Genomic DNA, 22169 nt, shown 5'->3' on the forward strand with positions numbered 1-22169 from the left:
TCATCAACAATGTCTAACACAGGTGGAATGGCTAGAGGCCTGTGCTGAGGTAGTAAAAGAAAATCCCTGAGCCTCTCTTTAGATTCTGAAAAATCTTGGCTCTCCCAGTGGAAATGCTCCCTCATGGTATGCAAGGTTTCCCCAAAGGAATAGTCCTCAGGAGGGGATGCTGAAGGCATAGATTCTTCAGCATCAGAATCCTCATGGGGGGGGAAGAGAATATTCCTGATCAGAAGAGGAATCAGAAGAAATAGAAACCTGATCTGAAGATTCATAGTCAGTGTCTTGCCTAGGCCTCTTATCAGGAGGGGGATGGGAACCCCTGATCAATGTAATCAAGTCTTCGGCCATTTTGAACATCTGTTTTTTGGGCACAGAGGCCTGTCCACGTGGCTCTTGAGTTTGTTTCCTTGCTTTAGAAGGTGCTTTAGTCTTTACCTTTGAAGCTGATATCGTTTTAATGTAAAAATGTTTAGGTCTGAATACACCCTCAGAAGCCAGTACCTGCTCAGCGGCTCCAGACCCATCTGAGGGTTTAGCATCCAAGGCTCCAATACCTTGAGTATCCAGCGGCATAGCCGACTCCACTTGGGAGTTGGTAGTGGCCTGCAACTCTAAAGTAGCGGGCGTCAAGGGCTGCAAACGTGCCTCACTGAGAACCGGTGAATCGGCGACTGGCTTAGGAGAAGCTTCGTCGTCGGTTTGGGGCCTCGGTTGTTTTTCTCTATCCTTTTCTTTGCGTTTTTTGTAAACTCTGGTAGTCGGATGGCTATCCGACAACATTTCAGGATAATTAAATCGGCATACAAAAAAGTTTAAAGTAAAATCATACCAATGCTTAATAGTGCATTGGTTAAATCTAGCACAAAACCGACAACCAGTAACGTTGCGATCAGGGCCTAGGCAAGGAATACAGTAAGAATGAAAATCCTTATGAGGTATTTGCATTCAACAAGAAATACAATTATTAACTTTTTCTGACATCGGTCTGGAGCAAGAAAAAAGCTTCCCCAATGGGGTTATAGCTTTATAGAAGACTTCGGATCTGAAACTCAAACACGAAAATCTCAGGAGTCGGCCAACCGACACTTGCAAACTGCTTCTGCTTCGGGCACCGCGCGGCAAAAAAGACTGGAGAAAATGGCGTTGGCTGCTTCTTTTATATCCCTGACGTCAGGGAAGGGGCGACAGCAGCCGATGCAGGACCCAAGACTTTGGAATTCAGGCCGGCTGACGGCAACCTGCCAGAAGGATTACCCAAATGTAATGACTGCAACAGTGAAACACGAAGAACATCCATAAATAAACCGATGATGAATAGTATGTCATTTAAATAAGGCACAAAACCGACAGCGAGGTACGTTGTGGTCTGGGCCTAAGCAAGGAATGCAGTACAAATAAAAATCTTTGAGGTATTTGCTTTCCATAAGAAATACAGTTTTTATCTTTTACTGACATCAGTTTAGAGCAATAAAAAAAATTTCCCCAACGAGGTACTTAGCTTAGTTGAAGACTTCAGTTCTGAAACTCGAAAACGAAAATTTCAGTAGTCGGCCGACCAGCACTTGCAAACCGCTTCTGCTTCAGGCACCGCATGGCAAGAAAGACTGATGTAATGGCGTCAGCTGCATGCTTTATTCCCCTAACTGACACCATGGAAGATGAGACAGCAACGGACGCAGGCCCCAAGACTTTGATAATCAGGCCGACTTGAGGGCTACTGCAAGCAGATAACCCAAATGTGATGACTGCAACAGTGAAACATGAAGAACATCCGCCTGCAGCTTTCCCTTATTAGGATGTGCAAGCTTCTTTGAGATCCAAAGTCACCAGCCAGGAATCCTTGGCCAGCATTGGCAGCAACTGCTGAAGCGTGAGCATTTTGAATTTGGAAATTACCAGAAAAGTGTTTAGAATGGAGAAATCCAGAATAGGGCGTCTGGTGCCCCCTTTTTTGGGGATCAGGAAAAGTGAGTAGAAACCCTGGCCCATCTGAAGTGCAGGAACTGGCTCTATTGCTCCCAGGTTTAGTAAATAAGAAACTTGTTTGTCTGCTTCTGACCATTGATTTGTGGGGATATCTGGGTATTCTTGGTGGACAGGGAAGGAGTGAAAGGAGAACTTGTAGTCTTGGGATACTATTTTGAGCACCCATTTGTCATCTGTGATGGTGAACCAGACATTTGCAAAAATGGCTAACCTTCCCCCCCAAAGGAAACCCTGGGCCTGCAGAGGCAGGCAGGGGAAGGCCAGAGTCATTGGGTATGCTTGCTTTGGGAAGTTTGCTTGGAACTCCCCGATTCTGAAGAGGAAGCCTGCCAGTGCTTAGCCTTTTGAAGGGTGGAAGTCTGTCCCCTAGAAGACCTGTAATCCCTAGACCTGGTACGACTCTGCTTACTAGGGTCAGGAAAAGTCCAATTCTTAGAAGGATAATATCTACTAAAATGAGGAGGCTGAGCTTGTAGAAAATCCTTAAAACTTTGCATAGATTTGGCCTTATCCTCCAACTTTTTCAACACCTCTTCTGCTTTGCTACCGAAAGATTGTCCTTGTGCAAAGGCACATCCAGTAATTTAGATATGACAGGTTCAGAAAGGGGCTGCTCCCTGAGCCAAGCAAGTCATCTAATGGCAGAAAGTACAGTTGTGTACACTTACCATAAATGTAGATGTTCGAGTGTATTCACTGTTGCAGTCATTACATTTGGGTTATCTGCCCGCAGGTAGCCCTCAGCCGACCTGAATATCAGAGTCTTGGATTCCTGATTCGGATGCTGTCTCTTCTTCCATTACGTCAGGTTGTCAGGGGTATAAAACATGCAGCCAACGCCATTACATCAGTTTTTCTTGCCCCAGATGTCAGGTGCCCCCATAATGAGAAGCAATTATATGTTATGTTACACCTCCAATAAAAGCAAATATAACAGAAAGCCCAGATACACCAAACAAGAAGGAAAGGTAGAGCCAAGAGAAGTTAGGGGGCTTGAAGAAGGGTAACCAGGACTGCAACAGTGAATACACTCTAACACCTACATTTATAGTAAGTGTGCACAACTGTTCTTCGTGTTTCACTGTTGCAGTCATTACAATTGGGTAGCTTCCCAAAGCTAGGGAAGAGAGGAGGAAGTTAAGAGAGCATTAGGAACAGCTATTAAGCCCTGCAATACTGCAGTGGCAAAACCAGGTCTGGATTTAGGAAAAAAAATGGGCATGTGGTAATGCCTGTATGGACAGAGCTCCAGGTAGCAGCTTCTACAATGTCCCTGGTAGGGACCCCTCTGAGAAAGGTTGTAGAGGTAGATGCAGTCCTTGTGGAATGTGATCTTATCCCCTGTGGGGTAGGTTTTCCATGGTGCTTATAGCAGAAATGAATGCAATGTGCTATCCATTTAGAAATGGTTTGCTTTGAAATGACCTTCCCCTCTGCCCCTGCAGCAAAGCCACCTAGCAGCTGTTCTGAGAGGCTTAGCCCTGTCCAAATAAAATGTAAGCTGTCTGTGCACATCCAACGAGTGCAGAATTCGTTCCCCTTTGTTTTGTGGATTCGGGAAAAAGGTAGGCAAATGAATGGACTGATTTAGGGCCACACTAGACACCACCTTGGACAAAGGAAGTATTGGTCCTGAGGGAAACCCTGTCTGCATGGAAGATAATGAAGGGCTCCACTGCCAGGAGGGCCTGTAATACAGACACTCTTCTTGCTGAAGTGATGGCTAGAAGGAAGGCTGTTTTCCAAGAAAGGAATTTCAACTCTGCAATTGCAGCTGGTTCCAATGGAGGGAGAGTGAGCTTTTCCAATACAAAGTTAAGTTCTCAGGTTGGAGTAGGGGCTCGCCTGGGGGGGGGGGGGGGGTCTTAAATTTTTAGCCCCTCTGAGGAATTGCTTTAACATGGGGTGGGAGAAGATGGGTGGTTCATTATTATAATGTGCTGAAATTGCATAGGCATGAATTTTAATTGACGAGAAGGATAGGCCTTGGTGGAGCATTTCTGTTAAAAGACTGAGGTAAACTAGGCACCGTAGTGCCCATACCCTGGGTCTGGCTCCAGGAACAGTATCTTTACCACTTTTCAGCATAGGATTTTCTAGTACTAGGTGTCTCCTTGTTTCCAGAATGACCTCTAGCACCTGCTTACTAAGGGATGCAATTGGAGAGCTCAAGGAATTAGCCAGGCTGCAAGGTTCAGGGTTTGAAGCGGAGGGTGCAGAATCTGGCCCGCCTGCAGGGACAGCAGGGAAGGTGTCTGAGGTAGGTGCCATGGATCAAGCAGTATCATGCTGCGCAAGAGGGTGTACCAGTGCTGGCGAGGCCCGTCTGGTCCAATAAGAATTGTCCTTAGTTTGTCTTGTTTGATCTTTAGCAGATCCATCGAGAGGAGAGGCAGAGGGGGAAAGGCATAAACCGAGGGGCTTTCCCAGGTAAAGGACAGGGCATCCACTTTCCAAGTTTGACTGTGCGGAGTCCTTGTGCAGAATTTGTCCAACTGGTAGTTCTGGAGGGAGGCAAATAGGTCTATCTCGGGAGTCCCCCATTTATTCCTCAAGAGGTTGAATATTTTTGGTTCCAGTTTCCATTCGTGTGGGTCTATATGGGTCTATGAGATTTCTGCTTAGGTCGTCTGCCAGTGAATTTGGCTTGCTTAGCAGGAATTGAGCTTGTAGGTGCACTTGGTAGCTCAAGACTGTGTTCCACAGAGCCATGGCTAGTCTGCAGAGAGGGTACGAGTGGGTTCCCTCCTACTTGTTTATGTACCACACAACTGTGGTGTTGTCGGTCTTTACCAATAATTGTCCTGAAGGATGTGGTCCTTGAAGGCTGTCAGGGAATTTTTGGTTGATATGCAGGAGCATCTGAATCTGGTTCCATTTGCCCTGAATGCACTACCCTGTCAAGTGAGCCCCCCATGCATAGTCTGATGTGTTTGTAGTCAGGGTTTGGGCGGCAGGGGGTAGACTGAAAGGGAGATCCTTGCTGAGGTGGCAGGCCTCTGCCCACCAAAGGAACTCTGTTCTTTATACAAGGAATGACAGGAATCATTGACTCCAGGTCCTGAGAATGTTGACACCATCGGCTTTTTAGATACCATTGTAGTTTCCTCATATGCAGTCTTGCATATGGAATTAGTAGAAAGCAAGAGGCCATGAACCTCAGGGTTTGCAGAGTTTTCCTTGCAGATAGCTGGGTCTTTGTGGCCAGTAGTTTGAAGTAGGCTGTCAAACTTGTTTCTCTGGCATGAGGTAAGCCATCTGGGAAGTTGTGCTCAAGGTTGTGCTCAAGCTTGCTCCCAGGAATACTATCTGTTGGCAGAGTACTAGATGAGATTTCTTTTCGTTTATGGTGTACTCCAGCGAGGTTAGGTTAGAAGTTTCTTTACAAATGCCAGATGTTTTAACAGCATGTCCTGGCTTTCTGCCTGAATCAGGCAATTGTCCAGGTATGGCTATATCTGAATATTTCTCTGCCTGCAAAATGCAATGGCTGGAGCTAGACACTTTGCGAATACCCTGGGCGCAGCAGATAAGCCAACGGGAAGTGCAGAGAACTGACAGTGCATGGAGCCTGCTCTGAAGCGTAGGTATTTCCTGTAAGATTCCCTTACTGGAATGTGCAGGTAAGCTTCCATTAAGTCTAAGGTTGCCAACCAGGCATCTTTGCCTAGCATAGGTAGCAGCTGTTGAAGTGTTAGCATTTTGAAATTTGGGATTACCAAAAAGAAGTTTAGAATAGAGAGGTCCAGGATAGGAAGCCAAGAGTTGTCTTTTCTGGGTACCAGGAAAAGTCTCTAGTAAAAACCTTGTCCCCTTTCTTCTGCTGGGACAGGTTGAATAGCCCTGATACTTAGGAGAGAGAGAGCCTGCGGTTGAGCCTCTGCCCACTGATTTGGGGGTAGGTCTGGCCAACTGTTTGGGGTTGGGTAAGGTGTGGAAGTGCAATCTGTGTCCTTGAGAAACTATAGTTAAAACCCATTTGTTCTGGGTAATGAGTTCCCAGTTTTTTGCATGCAGGGCGAGCTTTCCTGCTAAGGGAGCAGGCAGTTGAGCAGGGCTTGGAAGGGTTAAGATTTAAGTCATTGTGACATTTTTCTGTAGGGGGTGTCTTACTACTTTCAGCTTTGAAAGTGGAATCCCCCCCCCCCCAACTGCTTAGGCCTGTGTGTAGCCTGAGACTGTAACCTAGGTGGGTCTGCTATTCCTGGGTTTGGACGGAGAAGGCCTGGAAGAGACTGGAAAGGGCCATTTCTTAGAAGGCTAATGCCTACTAAATCTGAGAGGCTGTACTTGCAGGAAATCTTTAACAGTTTGCATAGATTTAGCTTTTTCCACCATCTTTTTAAGGATTTATGCTTTGTTGCCAAACAGGCGATCTTGGGTTAAGGGAGCATCCAGTAATTTAGCTTTAACATGATCTGGCAAGTTTTGCTTCTTATGCCATGCATGCCTTCTAAGTACAGACCCAGCTTCTAAAGAGTCAAAAACACATTGCAAAGTATGTTTACCAACTGTAATTCTTTATGTTCAGCACAGTCAGTAATCAACATCATTTTCTGTTTAAGTAGTCCCATAATATGCTGCTGATAGTTTAACATATGAAACTGGCAATTTAAGGCCCTAATGGCCAAAGTAGCAGAAGTGTATACCTTCTTATCAAATCTGTCCAAGGCCCTGGAATCTCTGTCAGAGGGGGGGGTAGGGTTTTTGGCAGCAGTACCTTAATGTCCTTTGGTCCTAGGGGAAATGGTCTCTAGATCCACAGGAGGATTCTTGGAAGAGGAACTTGTAAGAGTCAGGTACTCTATAATACCAGTCAGGTTTTCTGGGAGCTGGAGTTAAAGTGTCTGGGGCCAGGCTGGATTCCAAGAAGGCATCATCTACAATGTCCAGAAAAGGAGGGACAGCTAAAGGCCTGTGTTGAGGGAGGAGTAAGAATTCCCTAAGCCTCTTTTTTTGAGTCAGAGTAATCCTGGCTTTCCCAGTGGAAATGCTCCCTAACAGTGTGCAAGGTTTCACCAAAAGAAAAATATTCTGGAGGGGAAGCAGAGCGAATGGAATCCTCTGCATCAGAATCCTCATAGGTAGATAATGGTAAATCCTGGTAATCAGAAGAAAGAGAAATTTCAGAATCCTGATCAGAAGAATCAGAAGGAAAATTAGTTCTAGGTCTCTTAGAGGGAGAAGGCTGGCTTCCCCTAATTAAAGTAATAAGGTCTTCAGCCATTCTAAGCATTTGTTTTTTAGGCATATGGGCCTGACCATGCTGTTTGGACATGGATTTTCTAGGAGTGGGTTGAGTTTTAGGCCTTGATGAAGAAGATGGCGTCAGTTTAAAATACAAATCTGTAGGCCTGGATACACCCTCAGAAGCCGGTGCCTGCACAGCGGCTCTGGACCCATCCAACGTAGAGACATCCGCAGGTTCCATAGTCGAGTCCGAATGGGTCTCAGTAGAGGCCTGCAAATCTGAAGTAGTGGGTATCAGGGGCTGTGAAAGCACCTCACTGAGTACCGGCGAACTGGCGACTAGCTTAACGGAAGCGATGTCGGCAGTTTTGGACCTATGCGGGCTGTCTCTGTCTTTATCCTTGTGTTTTCGGAATATCGATAGTTGGATGGCTTACTGAAGCCATTTTTGGATCGTTAAACTGGATACCAAAATAATTTGCCTCGAAAATAGACAGACAAATAGTTCAGGGGTTGAATAAGGCACAAAACTAACAGCGGGGGACGTCATGGACTGGGCCTAAGCAAGGAGTGCAGTACGAATGAAAATCTTTATGGCGGTATTTGCTTCCCACAGGTAAGACAATTGTTAACTTTTAATGACATCAGTTAAGAGCAAGAAAAAGGATCCCCAACGGGGTACTTAGCTTTTTTCGAAGACTTCGGTTCTGAAACTTGAAAAAAAAAATTTCAGGAGGCATACCTGCACTTGCAAACTGCTTCTGCTTCGGGCACCGCACGGCAAGAAAGACTGATGTAATGACGTTGGTTGCATGTTTTATACCCCTGATACCTGAAGTCATGGAAGAAGAGACAGCATCTGACGCAGTAATCCAAGTCTCTGGTATTCAGGCAGGCTGAGGGCTACCTGCAGGCAGATAACACAAGTGTAATGACTGCAACAGTGAAACAGGAAGAACATCCAGTGGCTGCTGCCCTGCAAGAAGCCTCCAAAGTGTCGAAACCACAATGTAGAGAATGTTTAGTGACAAGAGTGGCAGAATTCAATAAATCATGCATGTCCTTCAGGGAAGGAACACCAGCAATTTTAGCCTTAACAGCATCCAAAGTATGCTGCTGATACTTAAGCATATGAAAAAGACAACTAACAGACTTAATTAGCCAGGGTGGAAGGAGTATAAACCTTTTTACCCCATCTATCAGAGGCCCTAGATTCCCTGTTAGAAGGAACAGGATTTTTAGCAACTGTGGCTTTAACACCCTTAGGGCCCTGAGAAATAATCTCTGGATCAGCAGTAGGATTCTTGGAAAGGAACTGATGGGAATCAGGAACTCTATACCTGTCAGGCTTTCTGGGAGCAGGAGGAAAGTACAGTTTTGTACCTACCATAAATGTAGATGTCCGATAGATATGCAACTGCAGTCCTGACATATGGGTTGTCCTGCCTCAGGCAGCCCCTCGGTCGGCCGGATTCCAAAGTCTGGGTCCGGCGTCGGCTGATGTCGCCTCTTCCCCGACGTCAGAGCGGCTGGGGTATAAATGCATCAGGCAATGCCATCTTCTTCAGTGTTTCTTGCCCCAGATGCCAGGTGCCCTCCAAGGAAGGCTAAATTTAAAGAATGGATAAAATTCCAGACATGCACAATAGTAATAAACAGATACACCATAAAGGCTATCCCCAGCTAAGTTGGAAAAGGGATAGTGGACCCAAAAAAGTAAATTACAGAGGGGTAGGAGGGAGGGTAAACCTGACTGCAGTTGCATATCTATCGGACATCTACATTTATGGTAGGTACAAAACTGTACTATGTCCTTCAAGAATGCAACTGCAGTCCTGACATATGGGTTGAATACCATAGCCAAGCTGGGGGTGGTAGGATTTAAGAAAAAGATGGTGTAGCTAAAATGCCCTGCAGGACTGCCGAAGCAAAGCCTGCTCGGGATCTGGAGTATAAAGGCAGGTTGTAGTGTTTGGAAAATGTATGCACGGAGCTCCATGTAGCAGCTTCTAGAATGTCCTTTGTAGCCACCCCTCTTAGAAAGGCTGTGGATGTGGCTATAGCTCTGGTGGAGTGTGGCCTGATATCGGCTGGCACACCTTTTCCATGGAAGGAGTAACAGAATCTGATGCAGTGTCCAATCCATTTTGAAATTGTTTGTTTGGAAATTGCCTTTCCTTGCACTCCAGCAGCGTAAGCTACAAATAGTTGGTCAGACTTTCTGTTGGCCTTTGTTCTGTCCAAGTAGTAGCGTAATTGTCTGTGTATGTCCAAAGTGTGCAGCAGCTTTTCCCCTTTATTTTGAGGATTGGGAAAGAAAGTAGGCAGGTGAATTGCTTGATTTAGAGACACCCTGGATATCACTTTTGGCATGAATGAAGGACTGGTTCTTAAAGAAACTCTGTCCTGATGAAAAATGAGGAATGGAGGTACTGCCATGAGGGCCTGTATCTCCGAGACTCTTCTTGCTGAGGTAACTGCCAACAGGAAAACTGTTTTCCAGGAGAGAAATTGCATTTCTGAAGATGCTGCTGGCTCAAAAGGAGGAAGAGTTAATTTTTCCAAAACGAAGTTGAGGTCCCATGCAGGCACTGGTGGTTTCCTGGGAGGTTTGATATTCTTTATCCCTCTTAGAAACTGTCTTAGCAAAGGATGTGAAAACACAGGTGGATCGCAGTTGTATTTTGCTGAGATTGCTGAAGCGTGTATTTTTATGGAAGAATATGAAAGGCCACTATGAAGCATTTCTGCCAAGTATTCTAGTATCTGTGGCATGCTTATTACTGATGCATCCTGACCCTTGTTGGCATTCCAGGTGATGAATCTCTTCCATTTGGCTGAATAAGTTTTTCTGGTGGAAGGTCTGCGTGCTTCCAGTAAGATCTCTTGAACTTTTTTGGAGAGAGAAATATGGGTGGAAGTCATGGGACCCTCCAAGCGGTCAGCTGCAATGTTTGCAGGTTGGGATGAACCGTCCTGTATTTGTGCTGAGTTAGAAGCAGAGGCCATTGAGGCAGGGGCCACGGCTTGGTGCGAGATATGCTCCTTAGTAATGGATACCAGTGCTGCCTTGGCCAGTCTGGAGCTATCAAAATACCTTTCGGTTGTTCTGCTTTGATCTTCAGTAACACCTTGGTCATTAATGGTAGAGGTGGGAATGTATAGATTGTCAGAGAATTCCAGCTGAAGGAGAGAGCATCCATTCTCCAGGCTTGAGGATGGTGTGTCCTCGAACAGAACTTCTTCAGATGATGATTGCGGTGAGAGGCAAAGAGATCTATGTCTGGCCTTCCCCATGCATGAGTTATTTGTGAAAAAATGTCTGGATGCAGCATCCATTCGTGCGGGTCCAAAATGTTTCTGCTTAGACTGTCCGCCAGAACATTGTCCTTGCCTGGAACAAACTGGGATTGCAACTGTAAGTTCAGTTTCAGGGCCTTTTCCCAAAGAGTCATTGTTATTCTGCAGAGGGGGTAAGAATGAGTGCCTCCCTGTTTATGTACCACATGACAGTGGTGTTGTCTGTCTTTATTAGCAGATGACCTTGCTGAAGAAATTTTTCGAAGGCCTCGATTGCATGAATCACTGCCAATATCTCTTTTAGATTTATGTGCAGATGAATTTCCCGGGGAGCCCATTGCCCTTGCATGCATCTGCCCTTCATGTGCGCCCCCCATCCATGATCTGAGGCGTCTGTTGTAATGGTTTGACTTGCTTGAGGTTTGTTGAAAGACATGCCTTTGTTTAATTGACTTGCTTGTGCCCACCACAAAAATTCCTTTTGAAGACATGGAATGAGTGGCATCATTTCTTCTAAGTTGTGGCTGTGTTGAGACCATAAAACTTTTAGGTACCATTGTAGTTTTCTCATGTGTAGTCTTGCCAGTGGAATCAGAAGAATGCAAGATGCCATGAAACCCAGGGCCTGCAGGATTTTCCTTGCAGCCATCTGGGTGAGCTTTGCTAGGCTTTTGAAGTAATCTGGTAATTGTTCTTGTTTTTCTTCTGTGAGGAAAGCCATTTGTGAGTTTGTGTCCAAATTATTTGTTGGGATGGCAGTAGTCTTGATTTTTGAATATTGACTGTGTATCCCAAAGCCTGTAGTAAGTGTATGACATAGTCCAAGTTTCTTATCAAGGCTTGCTTGCTGTCCGCTTGTATAAGGCAGTCGTCCAGGTAAAGGTATATTTGTATCCCCTGGAGTCTGCAATGTGCAATTACTGATGCCAGGCATTTCGTGAATACTCTGGGCGCAGTAGATAAGCCAAACGGCAATGCTGAGAATTGATAATGCTCTGACCCTGCAAGAAATCTGAGGTATCTTCTGCAACTGTGTCTGATTGGGACATGCAGGTATGCTTCCTTGAGGTCCAGAGTAACCAGCCAAGACCCCTTGCCCAGCATGGGAAGAAGTTGCTGTAACATCAGCATTTTGAATTTTGGCACAATGAGAAAAGTGTTTAGAGTGGACAAGTCCAGTATAGGCCTCCATTGCTTTTCTTTTCTTGGAACAAGGAACAGTCTTGAGTAGAATCCCTGACCTTGTTCCTGAGGAGAAACCTTTTCTTTTGCTTTGATCTGTAACAGGTTTGAAACTTGTATGAGTGCCTCTGCCCTTTGATTTTGTGGCAGGTTTGGCATGCCTTGTCTTGTTGATAAGGTATGGAAGAAGAACCTGTAACCTTTGTCTATTATGTCCAGAATCCATTTGTCCTTTGTTAAAACGTGCCAATTCTTTGAAAATAAGGATAATTTTCCACCTAAAGGTGCTTCTCTTTGAGCCTTGGTCGGCGGTGTCAAAGTCAAGTCATTGTGATTGTCCCTGTGGAGCAGTAGAAGTCCCTGCGCCACTTCTCTGATTAGTTGGTTGCCATTGGCGGCCCCTGTAGGAGCTTCGGTATTGCCCTCTACCTCGAGCATGCCTGTTTTTTCCCCTTTGGAACTTGTCAGTGTCTGGAAAGGACCAATTCTTTGAAGGCCAATTCCTGCTGAACCTCGGTGGCTGAACCTGGAGGAAATCTTTGTTTGTACTGATTTAGCCTTTTCCTCTATAGATTTCAACACATCCTGTGCATTAGCACCAAATAGCTTCTGTTTTTCCAGAGGTGCATCTAGGAGCTTTACTTTAACATGATCTGGCAATGCCTGTTCTTTCAACCAAGCATGTCTACGTATGACGGCCCCTGTCATAGCTGCACTACATGAAGCTTCCAATGCATCATAACCACACTGAAGAAAATGATTGCTAACCTGCCGAGTATTATGAATCAAATCCTGCAAGGCCTTTCTATCTAAAGGCTCAGGAGAGGCTAACTTTTTCTGCAAATCATCCATCAAGAAATCCTGATACTGAAACGTATGAAAAAGACAGTTAAGTGCCCTCATGGCCAGGGTGGTTGAGGTATAAACTTTTTTGCCCCATCTCTCCAAGGACCTAGATTCCCTGTCTGCGGGCAAAGGGTTTTTGGCCGTAGAGGTGGCCACTCCTTTGGGCCCCTGAGAAATAGTTTTTAGATCCACAGAGTGGGCCTTAAAGAGATGCTTATGAGTTTTGGGAACCCTGTAATATCTGTCTGGCTTGACAGGAGCAGGAGGGAGAGAATCAGGGGAAGCACTGGAGTCTGAATACACATCATCCAATACATCTAACACTGGTGGAATAGAGGCCTGTGCTGGGGTAACTTAAGGAAAGTACGTAGCCTTTTCCTGGAGTCAGAGAAATCCTGGCCCTGCCACTGAAAATGCTCTCTCATGGAGTGGAGAATTTCCCCGAAAGAAATATCCTCTGGAGGAGAGACAGAAAGAATGGATTCATCAGCATCAGAATATTCGTAGGCCTGGAAGGATTCTTCCTGGGAATCTGAATGGTCTGAGTCCCCAGAGGCTTCATCTGAGGAAAGGGTATCTGTCTGCTCAACCCTAGGCCTTTTATCTGCAGGCAGCTGAGAACCTCTGTCTGGGTGTGCCTGAGAACCTCTGATTAAAGAAATTAGATATGCAGCTAAAGTCATGATCTGTTTATCAGAAGTGGAAGCCTGGGAAAAGTATTTAGGAGGGTGAGCCTTAGCCTGGACGGCAGCCTTAGCACGTGTGTAGGCCTTGATGGACATAGGGACCGGAGGCCTAGCTGCCCCACGTGCTGGAGTAACTTTATCCACCGGTATGGTGTCAGGTAAGTCCTGGGCTTCGGTTTCAGGAGGAAAATCAACAACTGGCACCGGGGTAACCTCTGGGACCGAAGTGAGCGGTAAAGCGGTGTCGTTGGTCTGGAGCGGTTGAATTACCGCCTCCGAAGAGACCGATGCACTCGCGGTAGGCTTTGGGGTGTTGTTGGTGGAAAACACGGGCCGAGAATGTCGGTCCAGGTCCTGCCGTTTTTTGGAAATATTTGTTGTCGGTTGTTCCGACGGCATGATATAGGAGAAATTTTCCCCAAAAAAGTCTTCAGCAAATTCTGCCCGGCGCCTGAGAGTGCGCTTATTAAAGCAAGCACAGGCAGCACAGGCCGAGACGTCGTGGTCTGGGCCCAGGCAGGGAAGGCAGTAAGAATGGAAGTCCTTATGAGGTATTTGTTTACCACAAGACAAACGATTATTAACTTTTAAAGTTTTATCGGACATCGGCTGAGGCAAGAAAAGGTTCCCCAACGGGGTACTTAGCTTTTTGATGACTTCGGTAACTGAAAACACAGGAGCTGGCCGACCGGCACTTGCGAACTGCTTCTGCTTCGGGCACTACACGGCAAGAAAGACTGAAGAAGATGGCGTCGCCTGATGCATTTATACCCCAGCCGCTCTGACGTCAGGGAAGAGGCGACATCAGCCGACGCCAGACCCAGACTCTGGAATCCGGCCGACCGAGGGGCTGCCTGAGGCAGGACAACCCATATGTCAGGACTGCAGTTGCATTCTTGAAGGACATCAGAATTAGGAGTCAAGGAATTCTCCATGAAAACATCAACAACTTCCAAAACCGGAGGGATAGCCAAAGGCTTATGCTGTGGCAAATCCAAGAATTCCCCAATCAGTTTCTTAGACTGAGGGTAGTCCTGACTTTCCCTAAGAGTATTCAGAGTATCTCCAAAAGGAAAATCTTCTGAAGGGGAGGCAGAAGGGATGGAGTCTTCCACATCCGAATCCTCAAAGCCAGAAAAAAGTGGAGAGTTTCCCTCTTCATCAGCAGAGTTGCTGGAAACCTCAGAGTCTGAGGCAGAGAAAACTTCAGGGGACAATTCCCTAATCCTTTTAGAAGGAGGTGGCTGAGAGCGCTTGATAAGGGTCAAGAGATCACTAGCCATTTTAACCATCTGAGCCTGAGGCATTTGAGGGGAGGCCAGCGCCTGCTTAGGAGTAGATTTTCGGCTGGTTGGCCTATTAGAAAGCCAGAGGGACTTAGCCACCACAGAAGTCTGAATCAAGGCCACCAGTCTGGATCTGGTCTCTGGGCATAGAAAAGAAGCCTTAGAAGCCAGCGCCTGCTTAGTGGCTCCGGATCCATTAGAGGTGACGACTGGCAGAGGGTCAGAAGATGAAGTGGAAGCCTGCAGTATGGAGGACTCAGAAAAGGTCTCCGCAGATGCCTGCTGCTGAACATCTGCGGCCTACAGGGGCAAAGAAAGTGCCTCACTGACTACTGCTGGGCCGACAAACAACTTAACAGGGACATTGTCGGCTAATTTGATCCCAAGCCTGTTGCAGTCCTTATCCCAGTGCTTCTTAAGAACATCTGAAGTTGGGAGACCAGAAGACGCCACAGCGATGAACTTAGGCCAAACTCCGAAATGCTTGAACAAGATCCTAACTCTACGGCGTATGGTACGTGGGTTGAAAGAAGCACAGAGAACACAATTAGGGATGTCGTGCTCAAGGCCCAAACAAGTAATACAATAAGAGTGAAAATCATGGTGCAGAATCTCTTCCACAGGCAAGACAGTTATTAACTTTCTCTGACATTCGTTAAAGCAAGAAAAGAGGGTCCCAACACAGTACTTATCTGAGGATGTCTTCAACTAAGCAGTCGGAATACAAAAAGAAGGTACAATGCTGACCGGCACTCGTGCAAATTGCTTCTGCTTCAGGCTCCATGGCAAGAAAGACTGAGGAAATGGCGTCACCTGCCTTCTTTTGTACGGGACGTCCTGATGTCAGGATTAAGCCGAAGACAGCCGACATCATATACCAAGGACTTTGGTATTCTGGTCGACTGTGGGCCACCGGAAGCCGGATAACCCATTTTGTATGGACTGCAACAGTGAAACACTAACATCAGCCGACCACTGTACTGCCAGGGTACAATGGAGCACTCGCATGCGATACCTGGCAAGGGGAACCAACTGAATAGCTGCTGCCATCTACCAAGTATCTGAAGAATGAGATGAGCAGGGGCATTGTCCTAATCCAGGAGGAGGAGAACTTGCTCCTGGATTGTGACTGCTCTGTGCAGGGAAACAGCTGCAGTTTCCGACACCATGTCCAGAAGAACTCTTATGAACTCCAGCCTCTAGCATGGAAGAAGATGAGACTTTGGAAGACTGACAGTAATGCTCAGATGTAAAAAGGGTTAGTGTGATGTCCGTTGCTAGTGACAGAAGATGCTTTTTGGGAGACGTGAGGAGCCAATCGTCCAGGTACGGGAAGACCTGAAACCCCTCCAGCTGGAGATAGACTGCATCCACTGCCATATATTTGGTGAACACCCAGAGGGGCAGAGGTAAGACTGAAGGCAGGGCTCCAAACTGATAATGACTGGCCCCCAGCCGAAGTGCAGAAATCGCCTGGAGCGCCCGTCTATTTTTATGTGACAGTACGCATCCCAGAGATCTATAGAGCACATCCAGTCGTCCATGAGCAGAAGTGGAAGAATGGACTGAACAGTGAACATCCAGAACTTTGACATCTAGAATAATAAATTCAGTTTGCTGAGGTCCAGAATGGGAAGAAGGTCCCCTGTTCTTTTTGGCACTAAAAAGAAGCAAAAGTAAGTACCGGATCCTTGCTGCTCTATTGGGACATTCTGGAAGGCCCTTTTTTGAAAGAGGTCTTGCTAACTCCCTTTGGTGGGGTGGGACATCTGGGAGTAACTTCTGGAGTGGAAGGGGGGCGATCGAAGGGTATAAAGTATCCCCTGGACACAATGTTTAGCACCCAGTGGTCTGAGGTAATGGAGGCCCAGGCCAGGTGGTGCAGAGAGTGACCCCCGACTGCCGTGGCAGGACAGTCGGGCAGCGCTTCAGGAGCGCTGTGGGGTCTTCTCAGAGAAGGATTCTCAGAAGGCCTGATTCTATGGACCCCCTCTGCCCATGAAGCGGCGTCTGCCATTGAATCTCCTTCCCTGTGGAGCATCCTCAGGGGAAGACTGTATCCTGCGAAACCATAGTTTCTTACCCCCCTCAGAGTCTTAGAAGGACAGTTGGGGAGTAGAAAACTTGAAACAGACCACTGACAAGGTCTTACCCTCCTGCTCACTGAGGGTCAGTGTGTCCTTGACAGAGGGACCAAACAGAGAAGATCCATCAAATGGGGCATTAGTAAAGGATGCCTTAAAGCTGTCTGCAAACCCTGTACCTGCTGCTCGTGAGGTGGCCTCGAGAGCGTTAAACATCAACCTCATCGAGGCATTAGCTAGGGAAGTGATGTGGATACCTTTGGAGAAACCACCTTGAGGCTCTCCAGAAGCAACAACTCTGAAAGGGAAGAGGAGAGTTCCAAGACCAAATCCCTTTGCAGCAGTGTAAAGTATGCCATGTAATTTGCATTCCTCAGCCCGAACATAGCTGAGGCATACACGTGCTTCTCGAACCAGTCAATTGCCCTAGACTCTCTGTTAGGGGCATGGACCATAGAGCTCTGTTTGCAAGCTCTTTCTTGGTGGCTGCGGCAACCACAACATCTACTGGGACACCTTTGCTCTTTGGGAGGGCTGAGGAACTTACCCTTCCTCTAAGGGACTGGTTAAACTGCACCCGGCTCCTTCGATGCTCTGCTGGCCACAAGCTGGACTACCTCATCCGCAGGGGAGACACCCAGGAAGTAGATGGGCCTGCCCAGAACACCTTCAGGAACACAGATTCCTTGGAGGACAGAGTGGGTGAAGACCAGATTCCCCACTCTTTCAGGATTTTCAGAATGTCGCCAAAGGACACCTCTTTGGATGGTAGTCTGGGGTACCCACCGCCTTCCTCAAAATCTGCATCTTCCATTAGCAGGGAGTCAAGGTGCCTCCTCTTGTACGTCATCTTCTAAGGAGGCTCCTCCACTGTGGACTCTGAGGAGGAGGGGATCTCAATGGGGGTGATGCCCCTCTGAAGACGATCCTTGGGGAGGGGGGGGGTTGGCCCTGGATCAATGATGTAGGCTCGCCACCCAAAATGGAACCAGGCAGGGTAGGGCCCAGAGCCAAGGAAGAGGCTGCTAACCACCCAGAGACCATTCTCTCTATCGCCTGGAAGGCAGATGAACTGGATGAAGCCCCAAACTCCTCCCCCGCAGGTTGCAACCGACTGGGGCAGAAGGGGAGACCCCAGCACAGTGCCGACGTCTCTGTACGATATCAGATCCAAGCTATCCATAGCAGAGGCCCCCCCAAGGGGAGGGGACCACCCCCGCCCCCTTGTGGCCTCTGAGGATTTCTCGAGCATGAGGCCAGAAGTGGGTTGAACCAACCAGGGACCCAGGAGGTGTGGGAGTGGGGGCACTACCCGACACCAACAGCCTCTCTCCTTCTGCAAGCTCTGACCCTGGGGAGCTGAACTCTCAGGAGTCTAACAGGAAAAGAGGACATTAGAGGTAGGTGAAATTCCCCTTGACACACAGCTAATGGATGGAAGCAGACCCAGTTTCATTTGGGCTTTGGGAAAGCTCCTCATCATCTGGTCCATATCAGATGGGAGCAGACTCCTGGTGGACCGAGAGGAGACTGAAGAATGGCCAGAGTGGGTAGAAAGCCTGCGGTCTCTAGACAAGGGACCTGCTAGGCCTCTTCGGATCAGAGAGCTTGGAGGGGGCTGGAGAGTCAATAATAACTGCTCCAAAGCAGCCATCGGACCCGTAGGCCTGGACGGATCCAAGCTAACAAGATTCTCCCGTCAGTAGATCCGATGAAGTTGCTGTAACAGAGGGAGACTCTGAACCACTGATCAGATTTGAGGACCTGCGAACCTCCAAGTCACTGGATCTGGCCACATGAGCCGAGACTTTCAGAGCCAATGTCCCCAGAGCAGAAGACCCCATGGCTAGACACCGATCCGGAGCACATGGATCCAAGAGCCTGGGCCATTTTCCTAGGGAGTCCCGGGAAGAAGAGGGTTTTCTCTTAGGATCTGAAGGGACCTTGGAGGGACAGCCCGAGACCAGAGGGTCCCCTTTAGCCTGTTCCTTTCGCAGTAACTTGTTTCTATGATCTAGGAGAACCCGGGGATTGAATCCTGCACAGATATCACAGTCAAACTCCAAATGGGTCTCACCTAGATAGTAGACGCGCTCCTCATTCATGTTGGCAGGAACTAGCTTCCGGCTGCATGATGAGCAGCATCAAAATCCCAAGGGTTTTTCAGCCATCACTAGAAACAAAAACCCCAACAGAGAGAGAGAGAGAGACACACACACACACACACACACACACACACACACACACACACACACACACACACACACACACACACACAGAAATAGGGAAAAGGGCGGGAAGAAAACCTAATGCCAGTGAAAGACTAATGGGGGGAGGAAACTACTACTAACCCCACAAAACCAGCTATACTACTAGCTATTTACTAGACAGAAGGAAAAAAAAGCAAACAAAGTACATAACCTCCAAAAATGTACTTATCTACCAACCAACTAGCTCAAGCAGAAGGAATATGACCATTCACAATTGCTGCAAATGAGATCTGAGGATTATGGGTAACAGGAAGGGGGTGGAGCTCGCACTTACAAGCTGTCGCTCACTTTACCGGCTCAGATCCATGGTCAGATTTCAAGACCCATCCATGATCACTAATAACACTGATAGCATCACATCTGGAAAATATACCATGTGTGGGATTTGACTGGAAACAGAATGCAAGATTACTGGCAGACTAAGATTGTTTCATCTACCAGAACCAGAAGACTTTATCTGCTGAAGGTTTCTAATGCCTGCATCAATCCTAGTGATTACTGACAATGTACTTCTTTTCAGATCAGTTTTTACAAAACTATTTTACTAAAAAATTTAAGTTCATTTTACTTACAGAGTAGCAGTAACGCTGCAAATATCATTGCAAGGATTGCCCAGACTCCTAGAACTGCTGACAAACCTGATCTACGATCAGAGCAATGGATGCCATCACTGCAGGCACAAAATGAAACTGTTGCAGTCTGTTCTGAGCCTTTGCCTTGTTGATCCTGAATTAATATTGGGACTTTATATACGTGAAGGGCAAGATCTCCACGTTCTGAAAGGTGTGCTTCTGTGTCTAAGAGAAAAAAAAAACAAATGGTTAAAAAAAAAGCATTCTTCATAGCATGTAATTGAGCAATAAGGTGAAAGCAAAAACTCAAAGTAATTTTTGTATCATACCGTCAGGTACACTATATGCAATGTGGTCATATCAGACGAACACTTTTCTTTGAAGCAGTTAAAACAGAGATAGACGAGGACTAGGGATCAAGGCATTTACTGTAAATTATTCTCAGCAGAAATATTTACAATGCATGCAAAATCACTTGAGACAGAAGATGTGCGTCACCTACATATGTTGTTCAGTTCTATCCTGGCTGCTCTCTCCTTCCTAGCCTTTGAAGACTTTATCCCAACAAAAATACAAAAGCAACTATTTTGGTTTCATGAGACAACACAGGGTTTGTTGTTCACAGAAAATATGATAACACACTGCTGTTTAATTTTACTGTGACCCTTCAGAAACCAGACAGCACCTCCGCCCTGCAAATATTTTGAGGTTAACAAAAACTTAACGTCTTAAAAAATGTCTGAAAACACACACAGTTTTCCAAAACAGATAATGTACAACTGTGTAGGTGATTTACAAAAATAGGAAGAGTCTGAATGTATCATGTTGTAGTAGCCCTCACTACCAGCAAGTTAGCCACTAGGTGTCCCAGATCCTTGACTGATGTCAAGATCAGTCCCCTTGTGTGGTGTACACCTAGCCTCTTATATGTTTGAGCACACCATTTTAGAGCTTTCTTGGCCAAAGTATAACTATAAGGCCAAGGAAAGCTAGAATGGTATAATCACAGACAGTAAATACCATCTCCTCTACTAAGATGTGTACGTCAGAGTAAGTGACAGGGAAGACTAAAGACCCTTTGAACCACTACTCAGAGACCAGCAGGCACAAGGATTTGGGAATATCTGTAAAGGTGGGGGAGGGATAGCATAGAATAAGCTGGATACGATTAGCCCCTCAAGAAGCCAATGGGGTTACAGACTATTTTGGAGACCAGGAATAGTACAAAGGAAATAGTGGCTGGAAGACAACACTACCACAGATATCTATTCAAATACAAACTACTACAGCATACCCACACATCTGTACTATTTCCCATATTTAGGGCAGTGTTGCAAGAGTTCTTTCTACTGCGATGACTGAAAAAGCATTATAAGGTGTATGGATGGTGGCAGGAGAGAGAGAGAGACTTGGGTTATGCATGCCTTGTAAGATTGCTCTTGCAAAACTCACCCTCCAAGATGGAATGCAAGTCCAACATGCAATGTTTGCAAAATGGGTGTGAACTAATGTCCAGATGGCAGACTCCAACACCCCTCGAATGTCAACTTCTTTTATGACTGACACAATGGCAGCAATGCCCGAGGTACAACAGACTCTGACTGGGCCTACAAGGAATTTTCCTTAGAACGAGTCACAGAACTGAAATCTCTGAGAAAGCTATTTAGAAACTGTTTGGAAACCAGCTACTCTTTTTGGTTTTAGCAAAGGAACGAAAGAACTGGCTTGTTTTTCTAACATCCCTAGTTTGATAAAGGTAGTATCCAAGCTGTCTGTGAACATCCATTCATACATTTTAGGAATTACCAAGAGATGAGAATTACACCTTTCCTGGTGACTTCTTCACAAAGCCATTTGACAAGGTTCTGAAATCTGACTTTTTTATATTAGTTGTGCACATTGCTTCTGCTTTTCATCTATTAGTTCTATACGTGGCTTCTGAAGTAGCCACAGCAGGTTAAACAGAAACAAACTCCACATAACTGGAGAACAACGGCATAGGACAATGTTACTAATTAAAAAAGCTGCTGATATGAAACAGCAGAATAAGAGATATATTCCAAGTTTCAGTACAGGCATACACATAGCGGCCTTAGGCATAGGTCAACTAGGCGGCCGCCTAGGGCGCTGCTCTAGCAGGGGCACTTTTCCAATATTTATTTGGTGTAGGTAGACCAGGATAGGGGCACCAGGTGGTGTGGTGGGGGAGCTGTTGAGCCCTTTTGCCTAGGGCACCAGTTAACCTAAGGCCGCTCCTGGACATACATGCAGGATTTGAACCACAAACCTCTACCAACAACCTGGAGGAAGTCTTTGCTCAAGTAGATGATGCTCTAAATGACCAACTATGATATCCAGCACTTTGCCATCGGTCATTAACTTACCACAGAAACATAGTTAATATTTTGTGTGAAACCAATGTAAATATAACGATACTACACTAGATCTGCTTGAAAGGACTGAACATCAAAACAAAATACAAGCATAGTGCAATAAAAACTCACATTACTGAACATCAGGAGACCTATAAAATGCACTGTATGCAACAGTATCTTAAAATCTGTCAGTGGGGAAATAGAAGGTTCTACACAGTTCCCAGTGCAGTCAGTATATTATGCCCTTGCCACAATGATACAGCCAGAAAGCATAACTGCAATACAGTTTCTATGTAGTGAATGGACCACAGTGATTATGCTCTAACATTTGGAAAAAGACATCAATTAAATGTTACAGTGGCGTGAGACCTGATCTTCACAAATGTTAG

At 46.3% G+C, this 22169-nt stretch overlaps 1 protein-coding gene across 1 annotated transcript in view; it reads right to left on the reverse strand.

The window, feature by feature from the left end:
• Positions 1–22169, reverse strand: part of LOC122796733 (desmocollin-3-like) — a 1348840-nt gene that overhangs the window by 155658 nt on the left and 1171013 nt on the right. Inside the window, exon 13 of the mRNA XM_044065442.1 lies at positions 19406–19630. Coding sequence (XP_043921377.1) covers positions 19406–19630 — 225 coding nt within the window. The remainder of the gene's footprint in view (positions 1–19405; positions 19631–22169) is intronic.

Source organism: Protopterus annectens, chromosome 3.part0, assembly GCF_019279795.1.
Source record: "Protopterus annectens isolate FY-2018-M chromosome 3.part0, PAN1.0, whole genome shotgun sequence".
In the NCBI taxonomy this organism is placed as follows: domain Eukaryota; kingdom Metazoa; phylum Chordata; order Ceratodontiformes; family Protopteridae; genus Protopterus; species Protopterus annectens.